The 15,581-nt window shown below is 56.0% G+C and overlaps 1 protein-coding gene across 1 annotated transcript in view; it reads left to right on the plus strand.

The window, feature by feature from the left end:
* Positions 1-7,416, plus strand: part of CLEC16A (C-type lectin domain containing 16A) — a 239,612-nt gene extending 232,196 nt beyond the window's left edge. The window contains exon 22 of the mRNA XM_061152832.1: positions 7,207-7,416. Coding sequence (XP_061008815.1) covers positions 7,207-7,355 — 149 coding nt within the window. The 3' untranslated portion in view covers positions 7,356-7,416. The remainder of the gene's footprint in view (positions 1-7,206) is intronic.
* Positions 7,417-15,581: the final 8,165 nt, after the last annotated feature.

A 15,581-nucleotide genomic window follows, 5' to 3' on the forward strand; every position in this document is an offset into this window, starting at 1 on the left:
CAGGTGCCTTGAGCCTGGAGCACCCCTCAGCTGCTGGGCTCCATCTGAGCCTCAGCTTCCACACCTAGAGAATGGGCTCATTACAGCCCTGCCTCATAGGCTGAGCACAGGGCCCGGTGCGATGTCGCTGCTGGGCCTTGGGCTCCCCACCGAGGACAGTCGGGTGAAGTTGTGCCAGGAGGCGCCTTTCCCGGGCAGCGTGGGCTCTGGAAAACCCTAGAAGCGGCATCCCAGGTTGTCCTAAGAACTTCTGATGCTCCAGCTCAAAACTGGCCCAGAAACAGCTGGAGCTTCTGGGCCTCGAGGTAAAACCCAAGTTGAGTGCAAGGCATGAAGGGGGCACCCCACTCGTGCCAAGGGTTGAGGCGATGCCGACAGAAGGTGGGGGCCCCTGCTCTGTGGCCAGCCTGACACTGGCCGCCAGCAGGCCTCCCTTCCCCAGCAGGCCCGGATACCTCCCCTGAAGCCTGCCCACGAGGCCCAGGGCTGCGATGGTGCTGGGGTCCCCAGGGCTGAGGTTGGACCCCGCTCTGCAGCAGGGCCTGCAGGGTGCCCAGCACGGGTCCAGGGATTTCAGTCGTGACGTGAAATCTAGACTTCAGTCTAGAAAAAGGCACTTGCTGGAAAGATCCCCCCAGGGAGAAGGTGGAAGACCGGCCTTGGGGCAGATGGAACCAGGGACAGCAGCTGTCAGCTCCCTGCCTGCAGAGGGTCTCAGAGCCTCGCTGGGCCGGGCACTGGGGTGGGGAGACGGGCCCCAGGAGCCCGGGAGAGGCCCACAAGCACCCACCCGCAGCACCACCTTCCTGCGAATGAGGAAACAGGTCCTGCGGGGCTCCTCCAGGTGCAGCCCGCCCTTCGCCTTGTGCTGTCCCCGGGCGGCCAGGCCAAGCGTCCAGGGCTCTTTACAGGAAGGAGGGAATGGCTGTTGAAATCATCTGGAATGCCGGTTCACAGTCTGGCACCACGGGCTGCCCCAGGCCTGGCCAGGGAGAGCCGGAGACGGTGTCGGTGGGAGAGCCCTGGCGCAGCTCGGCTCAGAGGGTGCCCTGCCGACCGCAGCCTTTTGCTCCTCAGCCTCCCGGTTCTTTGGCAGTACTGGCCTCTCTTCAGGAGGCAGAGTCTGGAGCCAGGTCACCCTTGCAGGCTTGGGGTGCAAAGCAAGGGCGGGAACAGGCTGCAAAGCAAGGGCGGGAACAGGCTGCCTCGTGGGTTGTTTGGATCATGGAGAGAATCAGGGGTCCACATGGGCAAAGTCCTGCGCTCAGGGCAGGCAGCCTGGGAGCCTGGGGCTCTTGGCATGAGACCCTCTGGGGCAGCTTCCGCCGCCCCCGTTGCTGGGCCTGTTTGGTGGCCATGGGCCAGTCGCTACAGTCTCCTGGTCTCCAGTTCTGTGTAAGGCAGGCTCAGGAGCCCCCAGCTGCGTGTACCCTCTGACTGCAAGGGGCCCAGGGTTTCCTCGGGAGTCAGCCTCGGGGAAGGTGACTGGCAGGCCTGGCCCAGCCTCCTCTGACAGTACCTGGAGGGTGGAAGGGCATTTGGGAGGGAGGGGGCAGCATCTTGTCCCTGAGTGTGGAGGACCATTTCCCAGCTGGCCGCCTCCCTCTGTGGTCCTGCCTCCTCGCCGCCGCCCTTCAGGGTGATGGGGAAAAAAAAAACCCTCAACATCTGAAGTGCTTTTCTCCAAGCGAAGATAGGTTTGAATCACCACACCAGGAACAGGTGGGGCTTCCTGGGAACTGACTCGTGTGTGGATGAGGCCTTGGGGGCCGCCCCCCGCCCCGAACCTCAGCTCCCCTCCCCGCAGCTCAGCCCTGCTGTGGCCCCTCCAGACCTCCTCCCGGGCCACAGCCGTCAAGCCCAGCCCGGCTTCCCTCCAGAACGGTAGCAAGTACCCACCTTCAACACACCCCTGCTCAACATATGAATGTCACTGCCACCTGAAACCACCTCCCTAGTTAATTCAGACCTCATAACCGTGCCAAGGCCCCCACTCTGCAGCGGCCCAGTGCTAGGCCGGGCTCCGCCTAGAGATGATGCTGAATAAGACAAACAGAAAGGCAGGGGGACATCCTGACGTGACCCTGTGCCCAAGGCTCCTGCCTGAGTGACCACTCGAGGCCCTGAGTCTGCTCCGGGAGCTTTATCCTCAGAGCTGAGAGCAGTGGATGTTTTAAAGCCAAAAACTGGGGCTTCCCTGGTGGCTCAGTGGTAAAGAATCCACCTGCCAACACAGAAGACATGGGTTCAAGCCCCGATCCTGGAAGATTCCACGTGCCTTGGAGCAACTAAACCCCTGCGCCACTATTGAGCCTGAGCTCTAGAGCCCAGAAGCCCCAACCACTGAAGCCTGCGCGCCCCAGGGCCCATGCTTCACAAGAGAAGCCACTGCAATGAGAAGCCCGCGCGCCTCAACTAGAGAATAGCCCCCCACTCGGCACAACTAGAGAAAGCAGCAAGGAAGATCCAGCACAGCTAAAAATAAACAAATGATTTTTTAGAAAGCCAAAATGTGGAGGGCTTAAAGCTAAAAAGTGAGTGATTGGACACATGTTGCAAGAGATCACGGGGGCTGCAGGTGAAGGATGGCCAGGAGGGGCCCTTCGCGTGGGGAGGGGCCACTAGGGAAGTGGCCTGTGACAGGTTTAGGAGGTAAAACGGACAAGCTTGTTGAATTGGCCACGAGGGAGAGAGCTCAGTGTCCCCCTGAACGGCTTCCAGCTGCCACCTCCTCTCTCCACTGCTTTCTTCCTTAACCTGTTTCCTCTTTTACTCTGTCGCTTCCACTGGTCGCCAAAGGACTGTGGAGGCCTGGTGACAGTTTGGCAAAGCCTAGAAAAATATTAGCATATTCCGCAATCCCACCATGAAGGGACAACCCATGTGGGCACGCTGTGAGATGTCCTTCCAGTCTTTTTTCTATGCATTTTAGCAATTGACCTAACACGGGGTGTGATTTCACGACCTGCTTCTGACACTTAGCCCCCTGGTCTCAACATTGCCTGTGTTACTGGAAGCTCCATTTCCAAAGAATGTAGAAAGTACTGCGGCAGGGTTGTGTTCCTCGGGTTAGCTGTCGTCCCAGGGTGGAACTTAAAGTTGCTTCCACTTTTATTATTTTAAATCACCCTGGCATGAACCGCATTACACATAAACCTTTGTCCACATTTTACATTATCAATCCCTAGAAGAGGTTCCGAGCATAGGTCGTAGAAACATAAATCACCTTCCGGCTCTGGCTGTAAAATTGCCCAGTGGCTTTTGGAAAAGGTTGGCTCATCGACTCTCCCACCAGCCAGGTGCCATTTCTCCGAAGCAGCCTCAGCCTGAGTGCTGCCAGTTTTTTAATTCTCTCCCATGGACTTCCCTGGTGGTCCAGTGGTTAAGGCTCTGCCTACCAATGAAGGGGACACGGGTTCAATCCCTGGTCCGGGAAGATCCCACATGCCACAGAGCAGCTAAGCCGGTGCACCACAACAGTTTGAACCCATGCTCTAGAGCCCAGGAGCCACATCGAAGACCCAACACAGCCAAGAGTAAGTTTTTAAAAATTCACCCCAGTTTTACAGCCCAGCTCAAAGCTCACCTCCTTGATGAAGTCTCCAGGATTTCCCCTCTCCACCCTCCACTTTCCCAGGCCGGTGTCTCCCCTCTCCCCACTTGCCCCGAGCCCTTTCCAGGTGTCACTAACTTGGATCTGATGTTCTCGGGCATCAGGCAGATGAGTCCCCATCCACCCCAATCAGTCAACACATTTTGAGCCTCTATAAGATGCTGAGAAGCTTTCCCAATAGCCTTTGAGGTTGGCATTATGTCCCCTTTGGGCTTCCCAGGTGGCTCAGTGGTAAAGAATCCACCTGCCAATGCAGGAGGTGTAAGAGACTTGGGTTTGATCCCTTGGTTGGGAAGATCCCCTGGAGAAGGGAATGGCTACCCACTCCAGTATTCTTGCCTGGAGAATCCCATGGACAGGGGAGAATGGCAGGCTACAGTCCATGGGGTCGCAAAGAGTCAAACACAACTGAACACACACGCATGCTTATGCCCTTTTACAGAGGAGCAACTGAGACCCAGCCCAGAGAGGCCATATGACTTACCCAAGGTTGCACAGCTGCTAAGCGGTGTTGCAGGGGCTAGAAGAGCCACAACTCCCGCTTAACAGACACTTCCTACAGGCCAAGCCCAGCTAAGCAATGCACATGCCTGGTCTCATGCACATCAGCCACCCTACAGGGCTGACACGACTATTATCCCCATTTTACAGATGAGGAAACTGAGACCTAAGGTCATCCAGCTCAGAAGTGGTGCAGCCTCAAGCCAGAGTCTATGAGGCTCCCGGTCATGTCCTCCGCCTCTCAGAGAGCAGAGCAAGGAGCCCCCACCTTCGCCCGCTCCAGCAAATTCACAGGAACTGCTTGGAAATTGCCCTATAACCCTCCGTGTCTTCTCTTGAACCTGCTTATCTCCTGCACTTTATTGATTTGGCTTTCCTGCCAACCCCCCTGGGCGGGCACAGCCCTTTGGGGGCAGCTCCTGCCAAATACCTGGGAAACGACACCCTCTGCCCAGCCTGGCGGCACCTGAGAAGTGACGCAGAGCCCCATTGCTCTCCGGCCCCTCCCTGGGAGGCCCCGGTGGACTGGAAGGAAAGATTTCACTTCCCCCTTCATTTGAACATTTTTTCAACAAAAACTGATTGAGCACCTACTGTGTACCAGGCATGGTGGAGGCAGCAGCGAGCAAGTCAAACAGAGCTCCGTGCCCCCTGGGGCAGACCACCCAGGAAGAGGAGGCAGGCAGGAAAGAAAATAAGTACAGAGATTTCAGAGTGAGTTAAAAAATGCTGAGTGCAGGAGAAAATATGAATAGAGCTGAGGAAGGGGGCCCAGCTGGCCAATTCAGCTGCAAGTTAATCAAGGAGATCAAGGAAGGTTGTGCTGAGAAGGGACACATGAACAAAGAAGGAAGGAAGCAAGGGAGAAATAGACTCTGGATTATTAGAGTATTTCAGGAAGAAGGAACAGCTGGTGCAAAGGCCCGGGGGCTCATTAGAGGAACTGCAAGTGCTGGAGTGGCTGGGGAGGACCCAGGAAGGGTGAGAGCTGAGAGTTAGTGTAACGGGACCGGCAGGGTCCTAGGAGGCCCCTGGGGGTGCTTGGACTTTTCTCAGGGGAGAGTGGGTAGCCCTGGGAGGACTGCGAGCAGAGAAGGACCATGTCATGACCTAGGTTTTTATTTTTAATTTATTTTATTTTTTTAGTTTTATTTTCAGTTGCCCTGAGTCTCTGTTGCTGCACTCGGGCTTTCTCTAGTTGTGGCGAGCTGGGACTACTCTCTAGCTGTGATGCAGGGGTTTCTCATTGCAGTGGCTTCTCTTATTGCAGAGCACAGGCTCTAGGCACACGAGCTTCAGTCACTGTAGCTCAGTAGTTGCAGCTTGGGGAGCGGGGGAGGGTCCTAGAACTTGCAGACTTCAGTAGTTGGGGCACACGGGCTCAGTTGCTCCATGACATGTGGGATCTTCTTGGACCAGGGATCGAACCTGCATTGGCAAGCAGATTCTTATCCACTGGGCCACCAGGGAAGCCCATGACCTAGGTTTTAATAGGGTCGCCCCTGGACTGCTGCTTGGAGAATATTCTGGATCAGTCTAAGAGTGGCCAAAAACCCAGCTCACCAATCTGACGAAGCCCCGCAGCTTTGCCCCAAGGGCTACATGTACACACACACGTGCTTGTGTAAATATGCCCATGTGCACCTGCTTATACACACACACACACACACACACACACACACAGATCCTGGGGCCAAAGCCAGGCTCCATCCCTGACTGCATAACCAACTTTCCCTGTGACCAAGAGCAAGCGACCTCCCATCTTTGAGCCTCAGTTTCCCCTGCTGGTAAATGGGAGTTCAGAACCTTCTTCCCGAAGCACCCATGGGCAAACTGTGTGGTTTGCCAAGAGGAGGGGTGTCATGTGACTGGCCCCCAGCAGCACCTGTACAATGACCCTTTCTCCTTGAGGTGCTGTGGGATCGGGAATGAACTGATTACCCTGGTCTCTGACCTCGGGGAGCTGGAGGTGCCTTCTGGTCCCTGGAGTCTCTGGGCAAGGTTGTCCCAGGCTGAGCAGGGAGCTGCAGGGACCACCTGAGGGAGCGCCCAGCCTCTGGGGAGGAAGCCCTATAAACAGCCCACCACAGGGTCCAGCCAAGGGTCGGGAACCTCCAGGTTCACACATCCACCTTGGATGCTTCTAGGTCGTGACAAGATAATCGTGAGAAACACCTGGAAGACATGTTCTGAAGGTTGAGTCGATGCTTTCCTGTCCTGCATTATTATTTCACAAACACGTATCATCATCAACATCCATCTTTATCTTCACATTCATCACCTTCATCCCCATCTCAACATTGTCTTCTTCATCCTCATCCTCATTATCTTCATCACTAGTCTTCACAAAGTGTCACCTCTGCATCAGACCCTGTGCTAAGCATGTTGTCATGATCCATCTCATTTCATCCTCTTAGTAATTTTGTAAGGCGGGTACTATGACCTCCATGCTTTCCAGATGGGGAAACTGAGGCCTGGATAGATTACAAGATTTGCCCACAGTTGCAGATTGGGGGGGTGGGGGAAGAACTGGGGTTGATTCCCACTGTTATAGGCCTCCTCAAGTGCCCTGACCTTGACCCCAGCCCAGTGGGGAAACCCCAGTCAAAGCCTGGGCCCCACTGGCAGGCTTTGCACGCAGTCCCTGCCCTTGCTAGAGTTACCAGGCCTCGTCTGGGTCAGCACTAATGCCCCACCTCTCCCGCAGAACTTTCCCTTTCCCCGGGTCAGGGAGGGTCAGCCCTGCTCCCCAGAGGGAGCAACTGAGTCAGGGAGAAGCTGACTCACTCTCGTAGTAAGCACAACATTCAAACTCAGGTCCTCTCCCCACATGGTGCCCATGGGGGGCTGATGAGAGTGGGGGCATCTGTGAGGCTGGGCATGTGTCGCCATCCAAGGAGCCTGTCCCCCTCCATCACAGCCTCCAGGGACCCTCTAAAACCACTCCCACCCCCTTGAGTTCCCCTAATGGCTCTCAACATTCCCACTGGGTCCCCCCAAGAGAGAGAGATGCCCTGGGGGTCTCAAATAACCTCAGATCACAGGAAAGAAAGCTCGATTCTCATTTTTTATATTCCCTTCTGGTCCTTCAGGTGGAGGCAAAGAGAAAACCTCCATCGGATGCTCATCTCCCTTTAACATCCTTGAAGAACATCTGCCGACTTCCCCTTTTGGCAAAAGAAAGAACCCCCCATCCCCCTGCGCGCCACCACCCCCTCCATCCCCGATCTTCGACAGGTAACCTCTGGAGCCAGACCTGTTTTGTTTTCAGTGTACCTGTTTACAGTTACCCGCTACTTATGGCCACCCAGACTGATGTGCTGCTTGTGGTGATAGTGTGGAAGGTCCATTTTGATTAAAATGAGCTTTTCAAAGTGTTGGGTTTAAAATAAATTTGTTGACCATAATGAGATATCACCTCGCACCTGTTAGAACGGCCATCAGCAAAAAGATAAGAGATGACAAATATTGAGAAGCATGTGGAGGAAAGGGAACCTTTGTGTACTCTTGATGGGAAGGTAATTTGGTGCAGCACTGTGGAGAACAGTACGGAAGTTCCTCGAAACAATTAAAAAATAGAACTACCATATGATCCGGCAATTCCACTCCTGGGCATACACCTGAAGGAAATGAAATCACTGTGTCAGAGAGAGTTCTTCACCCCTATGTTCTCTGCATCACTAGTCACAACAGTCAAGATGCGGAAACAATCTAAGCATCTTGTCAATGGATGACTAAAGAAGATATGTATATATACACAATAGAATGTTATTCAGCCACCAAAAGGAAGGAAATCCTGCCACAACGTGAGATGGGATGGATGGACCTTGAGGGCAAAAACCGTATAAGTCAGAGAAAGACAAATACCAAATAACCTCATTTATTTTATTTTAATTAACTGATTAATTTTTGGCTGTGCCGGGTCTTTCTTGTCACCTGCAGGCTCAGTAGTTTCAGGGCACAGGCTTAGTTGCCCCCGAGCCATGTGGGATCTTAGTTCCCTGACCAAGGAGCGAACCCGTGTCCCCTGCATTGGAAGGTAGATTCTTAACCACTGGACCACCAGGAAAATCCCCCGGACTATCTCATTTATAGGTGGAATCGAAACAAATGAACTCATAGAAACAGACATTAGATTTGTGGCTACCAGACAGAAAAAGGTAGACCGAGGCTCTGGCTCGGCCTAGGAGGATGGGCGTGGGGCTGTGTCAAGCCCAGGAGGACGGAGGGGAGGATGGAGGGGAGGCAGGTGAGCACAGAGGAGGAGCCCCGCCTCCCGGTGGAACAGCGGGCGGCGTGGGGTGGACTGGCAACGAGGCCACCCCTGGTGCCCGCAGCCTGTGAAGGGCCCTGCAGAAACCCCCAAAGTTCTCACAAGCTCAGGTCCTAAGAAGGCCGGAATCCAGGTAGAGGATTGAAGGTCTGTGAGTCCACTTAGGCCACAGCGGCTGGGATCTGCTGAGACACAAGCGGCTGAATGCAGCCAGGGTGAGGTCTCACTCGGCCACCATGCCACTCCCTGACTCAGTGAAAGGCTCACCGGCAAACCCAGGATGGTCTGTGCTCCACCCACATGGCCTTGGCACAGGCTGGCCCAGGCTGGGGGGCAGCGGTGATGGGCCGACTTTGCCCACTTCTCTGAAGGTAACCTCCGGGCAGCCTGTTCCTAGAAGGAAGGGCCTCACCCAGTGTTTACCTGCTGGTATTGGTGCCAGCAGCCAGGCGTGTCCTGCCCCGTGTCCCCTTCCTGGGAGGAAGGGAGTGATCAGGGGGGCCTCGGGCAGGGCTCCTGTGAGTCTGCCCGCCCACTGGCACCCAGCAGGTGGACAAATCAGGAGATGTGGCCTCCACAGTCTCCTTCCCCTGCCACCCCCGCCCCAGGCAGGCCTCCTCTCCCCTCCTGTGCCTCGGTTTCCTCATCTGATTCATGGACACAGTAATACTTCCTTCCTGGGATTGTGAAAATTAAAGGAAACCACGTGTAGGCTAGTGGGGTTGCTTCAAGGAGCCTGGACTTCATCATGAGCACACTGTGGGAAGCCCCGGTGGAGTCTTCAGTGGAATAAAATTTAATAAATACAATGAATTTGAAAATATGTATTGATGGTGGCTCAGCGGTGAAGCATCCACCGGCCAATGCAGGAGGTGTGGGTTCAATCCCTGGGTTGGGAAGATCTCCTGGAGAAGGAAATGGCAACCCACTCCAGTAGTCTTGCCTGGGAGATCCCATGGACAGAGGAACCTGGTGGGCTACAGCCCGGGGCGGGGGGGGGAGGGGGTCACAAAAAGTCAGACGCGACTTAACTAAACAGCAACAATGACCGATAAGCTCAGAAAAAAAGCAAGTCCTAGTGGCCAGCAATAAAGAGGGGATCCCAGGTGACCAAAGGTGGACGCTGGGACCTCCTGCCCACCTGGGGTCGGAGGAACGTGACCTTGCAACAGAGCCGGGGTGGGGCAGGGACGGAGAACCTGCATGACTCAGGACCCTGGAAGGCAACCCCCTCCAAAAAAGGGGGCGGCAGTCTGCCCACCCACCCAGGGATGCAGCAGAAGATGAGGGAAGGGGCTGAAGCATCCAGTGAGAACTTGAAAGCCCGAGACTGGGAGGGTGGGGGTGGGGCAGGTGGGTCTGGGATCTGAAGCGATGCTTTCCCCCGGGTGGCTGCAGTCTCAAACCAAACCGTCCTGTGAAAATCTGTCTGCAGCATCAGCCAGAGCTGCCTCAACAGGCCTCTGGGGAAGGTGGGACGCCTGCCCACAGAGGTGCAAGCAGGCTCGTAGTACTGAAGATGAGCTCATGGTGAACCTTAAAAACCAGCAGAGGGATCCCACCTGGTGGGAGGAGCCTCACCTGAGTGGTCCTTACCCACAGAGCCGTGGGCAGCTCTACCATCCCCCACCTGATGTCAGGACTGCCGCCAAACCCCCTGCGGCTTCACACTCCCAAACCCGTGAGACTGCGCTTCTCATGAGTGCCTCGTGGGAGCCTGGGGTTCATGTGGAGGAATTCCAGTGGGTGGGGTAGGGCTGAGTGTCTCCCCTGGGTCCACGAGGTGAGGACAGAGAGGGCCCTGTGCAGTGGGGAGACCATGGGACACTGAAGTCCCCAGAAGTCCTCCGAGAACTGGAGGCAGGCACGGGCCTCCCGCAGGGACCCAAGGCAGGCGTGGGGAGCTTGCAGAGCCTCCAGGGACCGTGGCCTCTGGGAGGCAAGTCTCCAAGATGCAGGGATGTGATGGATGACGTGATGGATGCAGGGACCCAGGGGACCAGCCAGGTCCCTGCCGTCACGCATCACAGTCCCAGAATGAGGCCGACAATTTGAGGTGTGTGGGGTGCCCTGGGGCTGGGACAGGAGCACAGAGGAGGGGTCCCCAACCCAGCAGCAGAGGCAGGCTTGAGAGGGACAGTGACTTTTTTTTCTGGAGACGGTGGCAGGCCTGGATTTGAATCCTGACTCCACACAGCGGTACTGAGTTTTCCTGTGCTTCAGTTTTCCCCTCTGTGTAATGGGGGTAATAGTAGTCCTCCTCCCAGGGCCCTGGAAGAATTGTAAGCCATAACGCACTTGGCTGGGCAGCTGCTGGAAGGCCGGGCCCACAGAAGAATGGCTGGGCTTATTACTAATGAATGAAGATGAGTCACCCAAATGGGCCACCGTCATCGATCTGATGCAATGAATGGGCAGATGAGAGAAATGAATCAATGAATGAAAAGTTCGGTACTGGCTTACAGGGAGGGGATCTTAACCCTGAGGAGGGGAGAAGAGGCCCACCCTAAGTCAGAACCGAGCCAGAGATCAGGTGATAGCTGCCTATGGCACTGGGTGCACACTCGTGACACCCCACTTAATCACTCCCCAACAATAACATGCCAAGGACCTTAGCAGGGTTCCCCTGAGTCACTTTTCCTGCAAGCCAGCAACTCAGTGTCTTCCTTCCCCACAACCCCTCCCCCGTGGCTTGGGAGACACTGAATCAGGGCTTTTGGGGCAGTGCGGAAGGACGAAAATCTAGATTCAGCAAGGAGTGTCCAAGGAAGTCAGAGGCTGGCCCCTCCCTGGACCAGGGGACCCCGCCCAAGACTGCAGAGCTTGGAGATCCCTGTGGTGGGACCCAGTGGTCTTCCTGCCCCACCTCTGCTCTGGGCTGAGCCTTTGGGTGCTGAGGTCACACCCTGCTCCCAAGCAGCCCTATCCACCAGAAGAAATAATAGTAATGGCCATGAAAGATTTATGGAGCCAGGCACGGTGCCAAGGGCTGCCATTCACTTCCTCGTCCAGTTCTACCTACAGGGGTAGAAATGACGGAACCCCGATCGGCCACTGATTTTTCAACCGCAGAAGCAACAGTCCTGGGTGTCCTTCAGCTAGCGGTCTCAATAGCTCCATCTTGCAGAAACCTAGGCTCAGCATGGCCGAGCAGCCTGGAGAGGTGGACAGGATGGGGGAGACTCTTGGGAGCGCTTGGGGAGGAGGGGCAGGAATAAAGAGGTCTGGGTTGGCTCAGGGGACGGTGGGCTGCCCCTGGCCATCCCCGCCGGGGAATTTGGTGCTGGGGATTTGAGCAATTGGAGTCAGACTGGGGCTTTCTGGCCCTCCCACTGGGCTCCCTCGGGAGTGGGGTGCTTGTGCCTCCATCCAGCTGTCTGCCACCCCAGGGGCGACCCTCCCTGAAGCAGTCCGCACAGCCTCCTGGGGCCTTGATTTGCCTGAGAACAGGGGACGAAGGCAGAGGAGAGTGGAGTCCCCTAGGGAAGAATGGGGCCCAGCCCACCAGGCATGGCACCACCTCATCTGTGAGGAGAGCTCCCATGTCTTAGGAAAGCGGGCATCCCCACTGATGGGCGTCTGAAGACCCCATATCAAGGGCAAGTGGCGATGACATGTGGGGAGGCTCAGGGGCCCTCGGGGTGGGGTGGGATGGGCGGGGGGCGGGGGGTGTCCACAGGTGTCCAGGCTGCCTCCTCTGCCACCCTGATTATCAAACCTGTCAGTCTTTGAGACCAGCTCAGATATCCCCTCCTCCAGGAAGCCCCCCGGATATCCCCACCAGGCAGGTAGCCTTTCTAAGCCCTTCTCTGGATTCCTCACAGGAGAATTAGTGCTTCCAGCCTCTTTCCCTCAATCCTGACCTTTCTAAGAGCCATGGACACAGCCATGTGCGGTTCATTTCTATAATCTCAGCCCCTCCCGAGGGGATCTGATGCAGAGTGAAGCTTGGTGGGCTCATGGCCACCTGGAATTGCACTTCTCCCACCTGGTCCTTTTCATATCTTGTCTCATGTAGTCCTCATCACCACCCTAAGGGGCAGCTACCGCGGCTTACCCCCATTTTACAGATGCAGAGACTGAGCCTGAAGGAAACTAAGGCGCTCTCCCCGGGTCACACAGCCACCAAGAGACAGAGCCAGGATCCAGACCTGGGTTGGGCTGTGACTTCAGGGTGTCTTAGAGGGGGCTGAACTTCCTCCCTGCTGCGTCTTCAGAAAATGTTAGAATCTAGCTTCCTGTTCAATAGCTGCCATGAAGAAGCCCGAAGCATAGCAACCAAGGGCAGACGTGAGCTCTAGACTTGGAGTAACTTACTATGGTGCCCTCCCTCAGTTTCTCCTCTATGCCAACCATGAGAGGAAGACACGTGCATCCCCATTGTACAGAAGGGGAGACTGAGGCCCGGGGAGGGGGTGGTCCAGGGCTCCAAGGCTACCTGGTTCCAATAAGGATGAGACCCAGAGTGGTCCCTGAACTCTGGATTCTGAGTCCAGCACAGCACATGGAGTCACTGAACCCCACCCAGCACCTGCTGAGGGGCATCTGAGAAATTGATTTCCAGCTCAAAGATCAGTTAGGCTTTCGGGAAAGGAGCTGGGGGAATTGGGAAGTGATGGGGAGGCGGGGGGTGGGGGGTAGGTAGAAGACAGGCACACTTCCTGCTGGAAGAAAGTCTATCCATCACTTCTGGGAACCACAGTGGCTCAACGACAGCTTGGTGCACTTTGACCCCCGTAGAGCACCCAGCTGTCACCCTTGACAGCCCAGCTGGCCTGCTTGGAGTCTGCATGTCTGACATCCAGGTGTGCCTCTCCGGCCACCTGTCCTGCCACTTGTCTGACTGCTGGACAGGGTGCCCCGCTGGGGCTTCTGCCAGCTCTCTGGGGGACAAGGGAGCTGGAGTGGCCAGTCATCCTGGCCGAACCCTGAGCTGGCGTTGCAGGGGCCCAGCCCCTGCCGATGAGGCAATGTGAGTCCTGTTTCCTGTTACTGTGGCTATGCAAATGGGGGGAAATCAGGGCCTCTCCTGGAGCAGGCTTCCCGGAATGATGGCATCGATTGTCCCGAGAAACCTGGCCCCACTGGGGCCCCATGGGAGGGGGAGGGTGTACGTGGCTAAGATCCCTTTCCGTCCTCCTGCAACTGTTGACACGGGAGCCAGAGCCGGCAAGCTGCAGCTGCCCCGCTGGGAGAGCATCTTGAGCCCAGACCTGGGCGGATGGGTCATGTGACCCACCCACCTGGCCCAGCCTACCCTGTGAAGCCAGGCGGCAGCTTCCACTTCTCATCGCTGCATCCTCAGCTTGTGGGAAGCGGCGAGCAGGAAGCAGAGGTGACCTTGCTCGTTCTCAGTCCCTGTCCCAGAGACGGCCACACCCATGAGAAAACGAGCCTGGGCCGGGGACTGGCCCAGGCCTCTGCCCCTCCCATTCACCCTCAAACGTCCTCTGCTTGCACCAGAAGCCACTGGACCTCCAAATCTGTCTTCTGGTTTCTGCTGCCTCATTAGCCTCAGGTCCCAGTCCAAACCTGGCTGCTCATCCCCCTGCTCCGTTCAGGCTTTCCAAGGGGTCCTTCTCAAGCTCACATCTGACCATTTCACTCCTCCACCCTGGCATCAAGTCCTTGTTCAAAGCCGGGCCCCAAGACTTCCCTTCTGGTCCAATGGTTAAGAATCTGCTGCCAATGCAGGGGACACGGGTTCAATCCCTGGCCCTGGGACGATCTCACTTGCCAAGGGGCAACTAAACCCACATGCCACAACTACGGAAGCCCACATACCCTAGAGCCTGGTCTCTTCGACAAGAGAAGCCACTGCAATGAGAAGCCCACGTACAGCAACTAGAGAGCAGCCCCCACCCATCAAAACCAGAGAAAGCCCGTGCACAACAGCAAAGACCCAGCACAGCCAAAAATAAAAAGATGAAAAAGCCAGCCCCAGAGATGGCCCATCATCAGGCCCCTCCACTCAGAGTGGCCTCATCCGGTGGCACCCCTGTCTCACACACGCACACACACCCGGAGCTGCCAGAACTCCTCCGAGGTCCATCTTGGGCCTCCCCGGCTTTGCTCAAGCTGTCATGTCTTCCTGGGATGGCATGTCCTCCACCATTGCTTCTCTAGCTCCTATTCATCCTTTAAGACTGCATTGCCACCTCCAGGTAGCCTTCCCAGATACCCCCAGCAGGATCATGTATCTCCTCTGGGCTCCCGGAACCCTCCACATTCCTGCATCACGACATGTGTCACACTGGGCTGTCATGTCCCTTTAGCTCCTGTCTTCCCCCCTGACTTGCGGGGGTGGGGGTGAGGGTGGTCCTTAAGGAGTGGGCAAAGAAGGCAGGGAGACAGAACATCCAGTCTACAGGATTGGTGAAGTATTGGACGTGGGGGGCGGTGGAGGGAGGTATTAAGGAAAAAGTGACAGGATATTGCACTTGTGCCTCTCCCAGAATGCTGAGGGTCACAGACACCCAAGCTTTGGTCACCTTTGAGTCCCCCACCTTCCGAACTCCCTTCCGACATTATGAATCTCAATTCCCAGACTACCATAGGCCTTCCGGGAGGACACAACCCAGCCTCCCAAGGGAGGAGCCCAAATAGGCCACACCCACTTTCCCATCCTCCCTTGCCGCTAGGGCATGGTCATGTGACATGGGCTCAGCCAATCAAAGGTACCCAATCTGGAGTTTGAACAAGGAGCTCGCGGTAGAAGGGAAGGGTCGGGAAAGTCTTTCTGAGGGAGGCGTCGGCAACATGGAGTTCCCTGGGCTCCTGCAAAGGAGCGTGAGCACCGCCATGCTGCCTCTGTGGCAGATATGGAGTTGGGGTCTTGCCTCTTGCCGCCTGCCTTCTTCATGTGGACTTCCTGCCCTCCTAGGCATTTGGTGAGCACCCCAGTATTTGTTCAGTATGTTCGTCTATTTAAATGAGCCACAATTGGATTCTGTTGTTTGTCATTAAGAAACCTCGAGGCCCTTGAGGGAGGCGGGGCACACCTGAAATCAACTCAAAGGAGTAATTTTTTCTGAAAAGACAGGAAGTGCCTTCAGGTGCAGGAACAGCTGACCAGGGTCAAGGTCAGGCTTCCGGGACATATAAGCGATGTTGGGGATGACCCCTAACCTGGGTTTGGAGTGTGGGGTTCAAGCTGGAGGATGAGGTAGGCAGTGTTGTCAAGCATCAGATCCA

Source organism: Dama dama, chromosome 10 (assembly GCF_033118175.1).
Source record: "Dama dama isolate Ldn47 chromosome 10, ASM3311817v1, whole genome shotgun sequence".
NCBI classification, from domain to species: domain Eukaryota; kingdom Metazoa; phylum Chordata; class Mammalia; order Artiodactyla; family Cervidae; genus Dama; species Dama dama.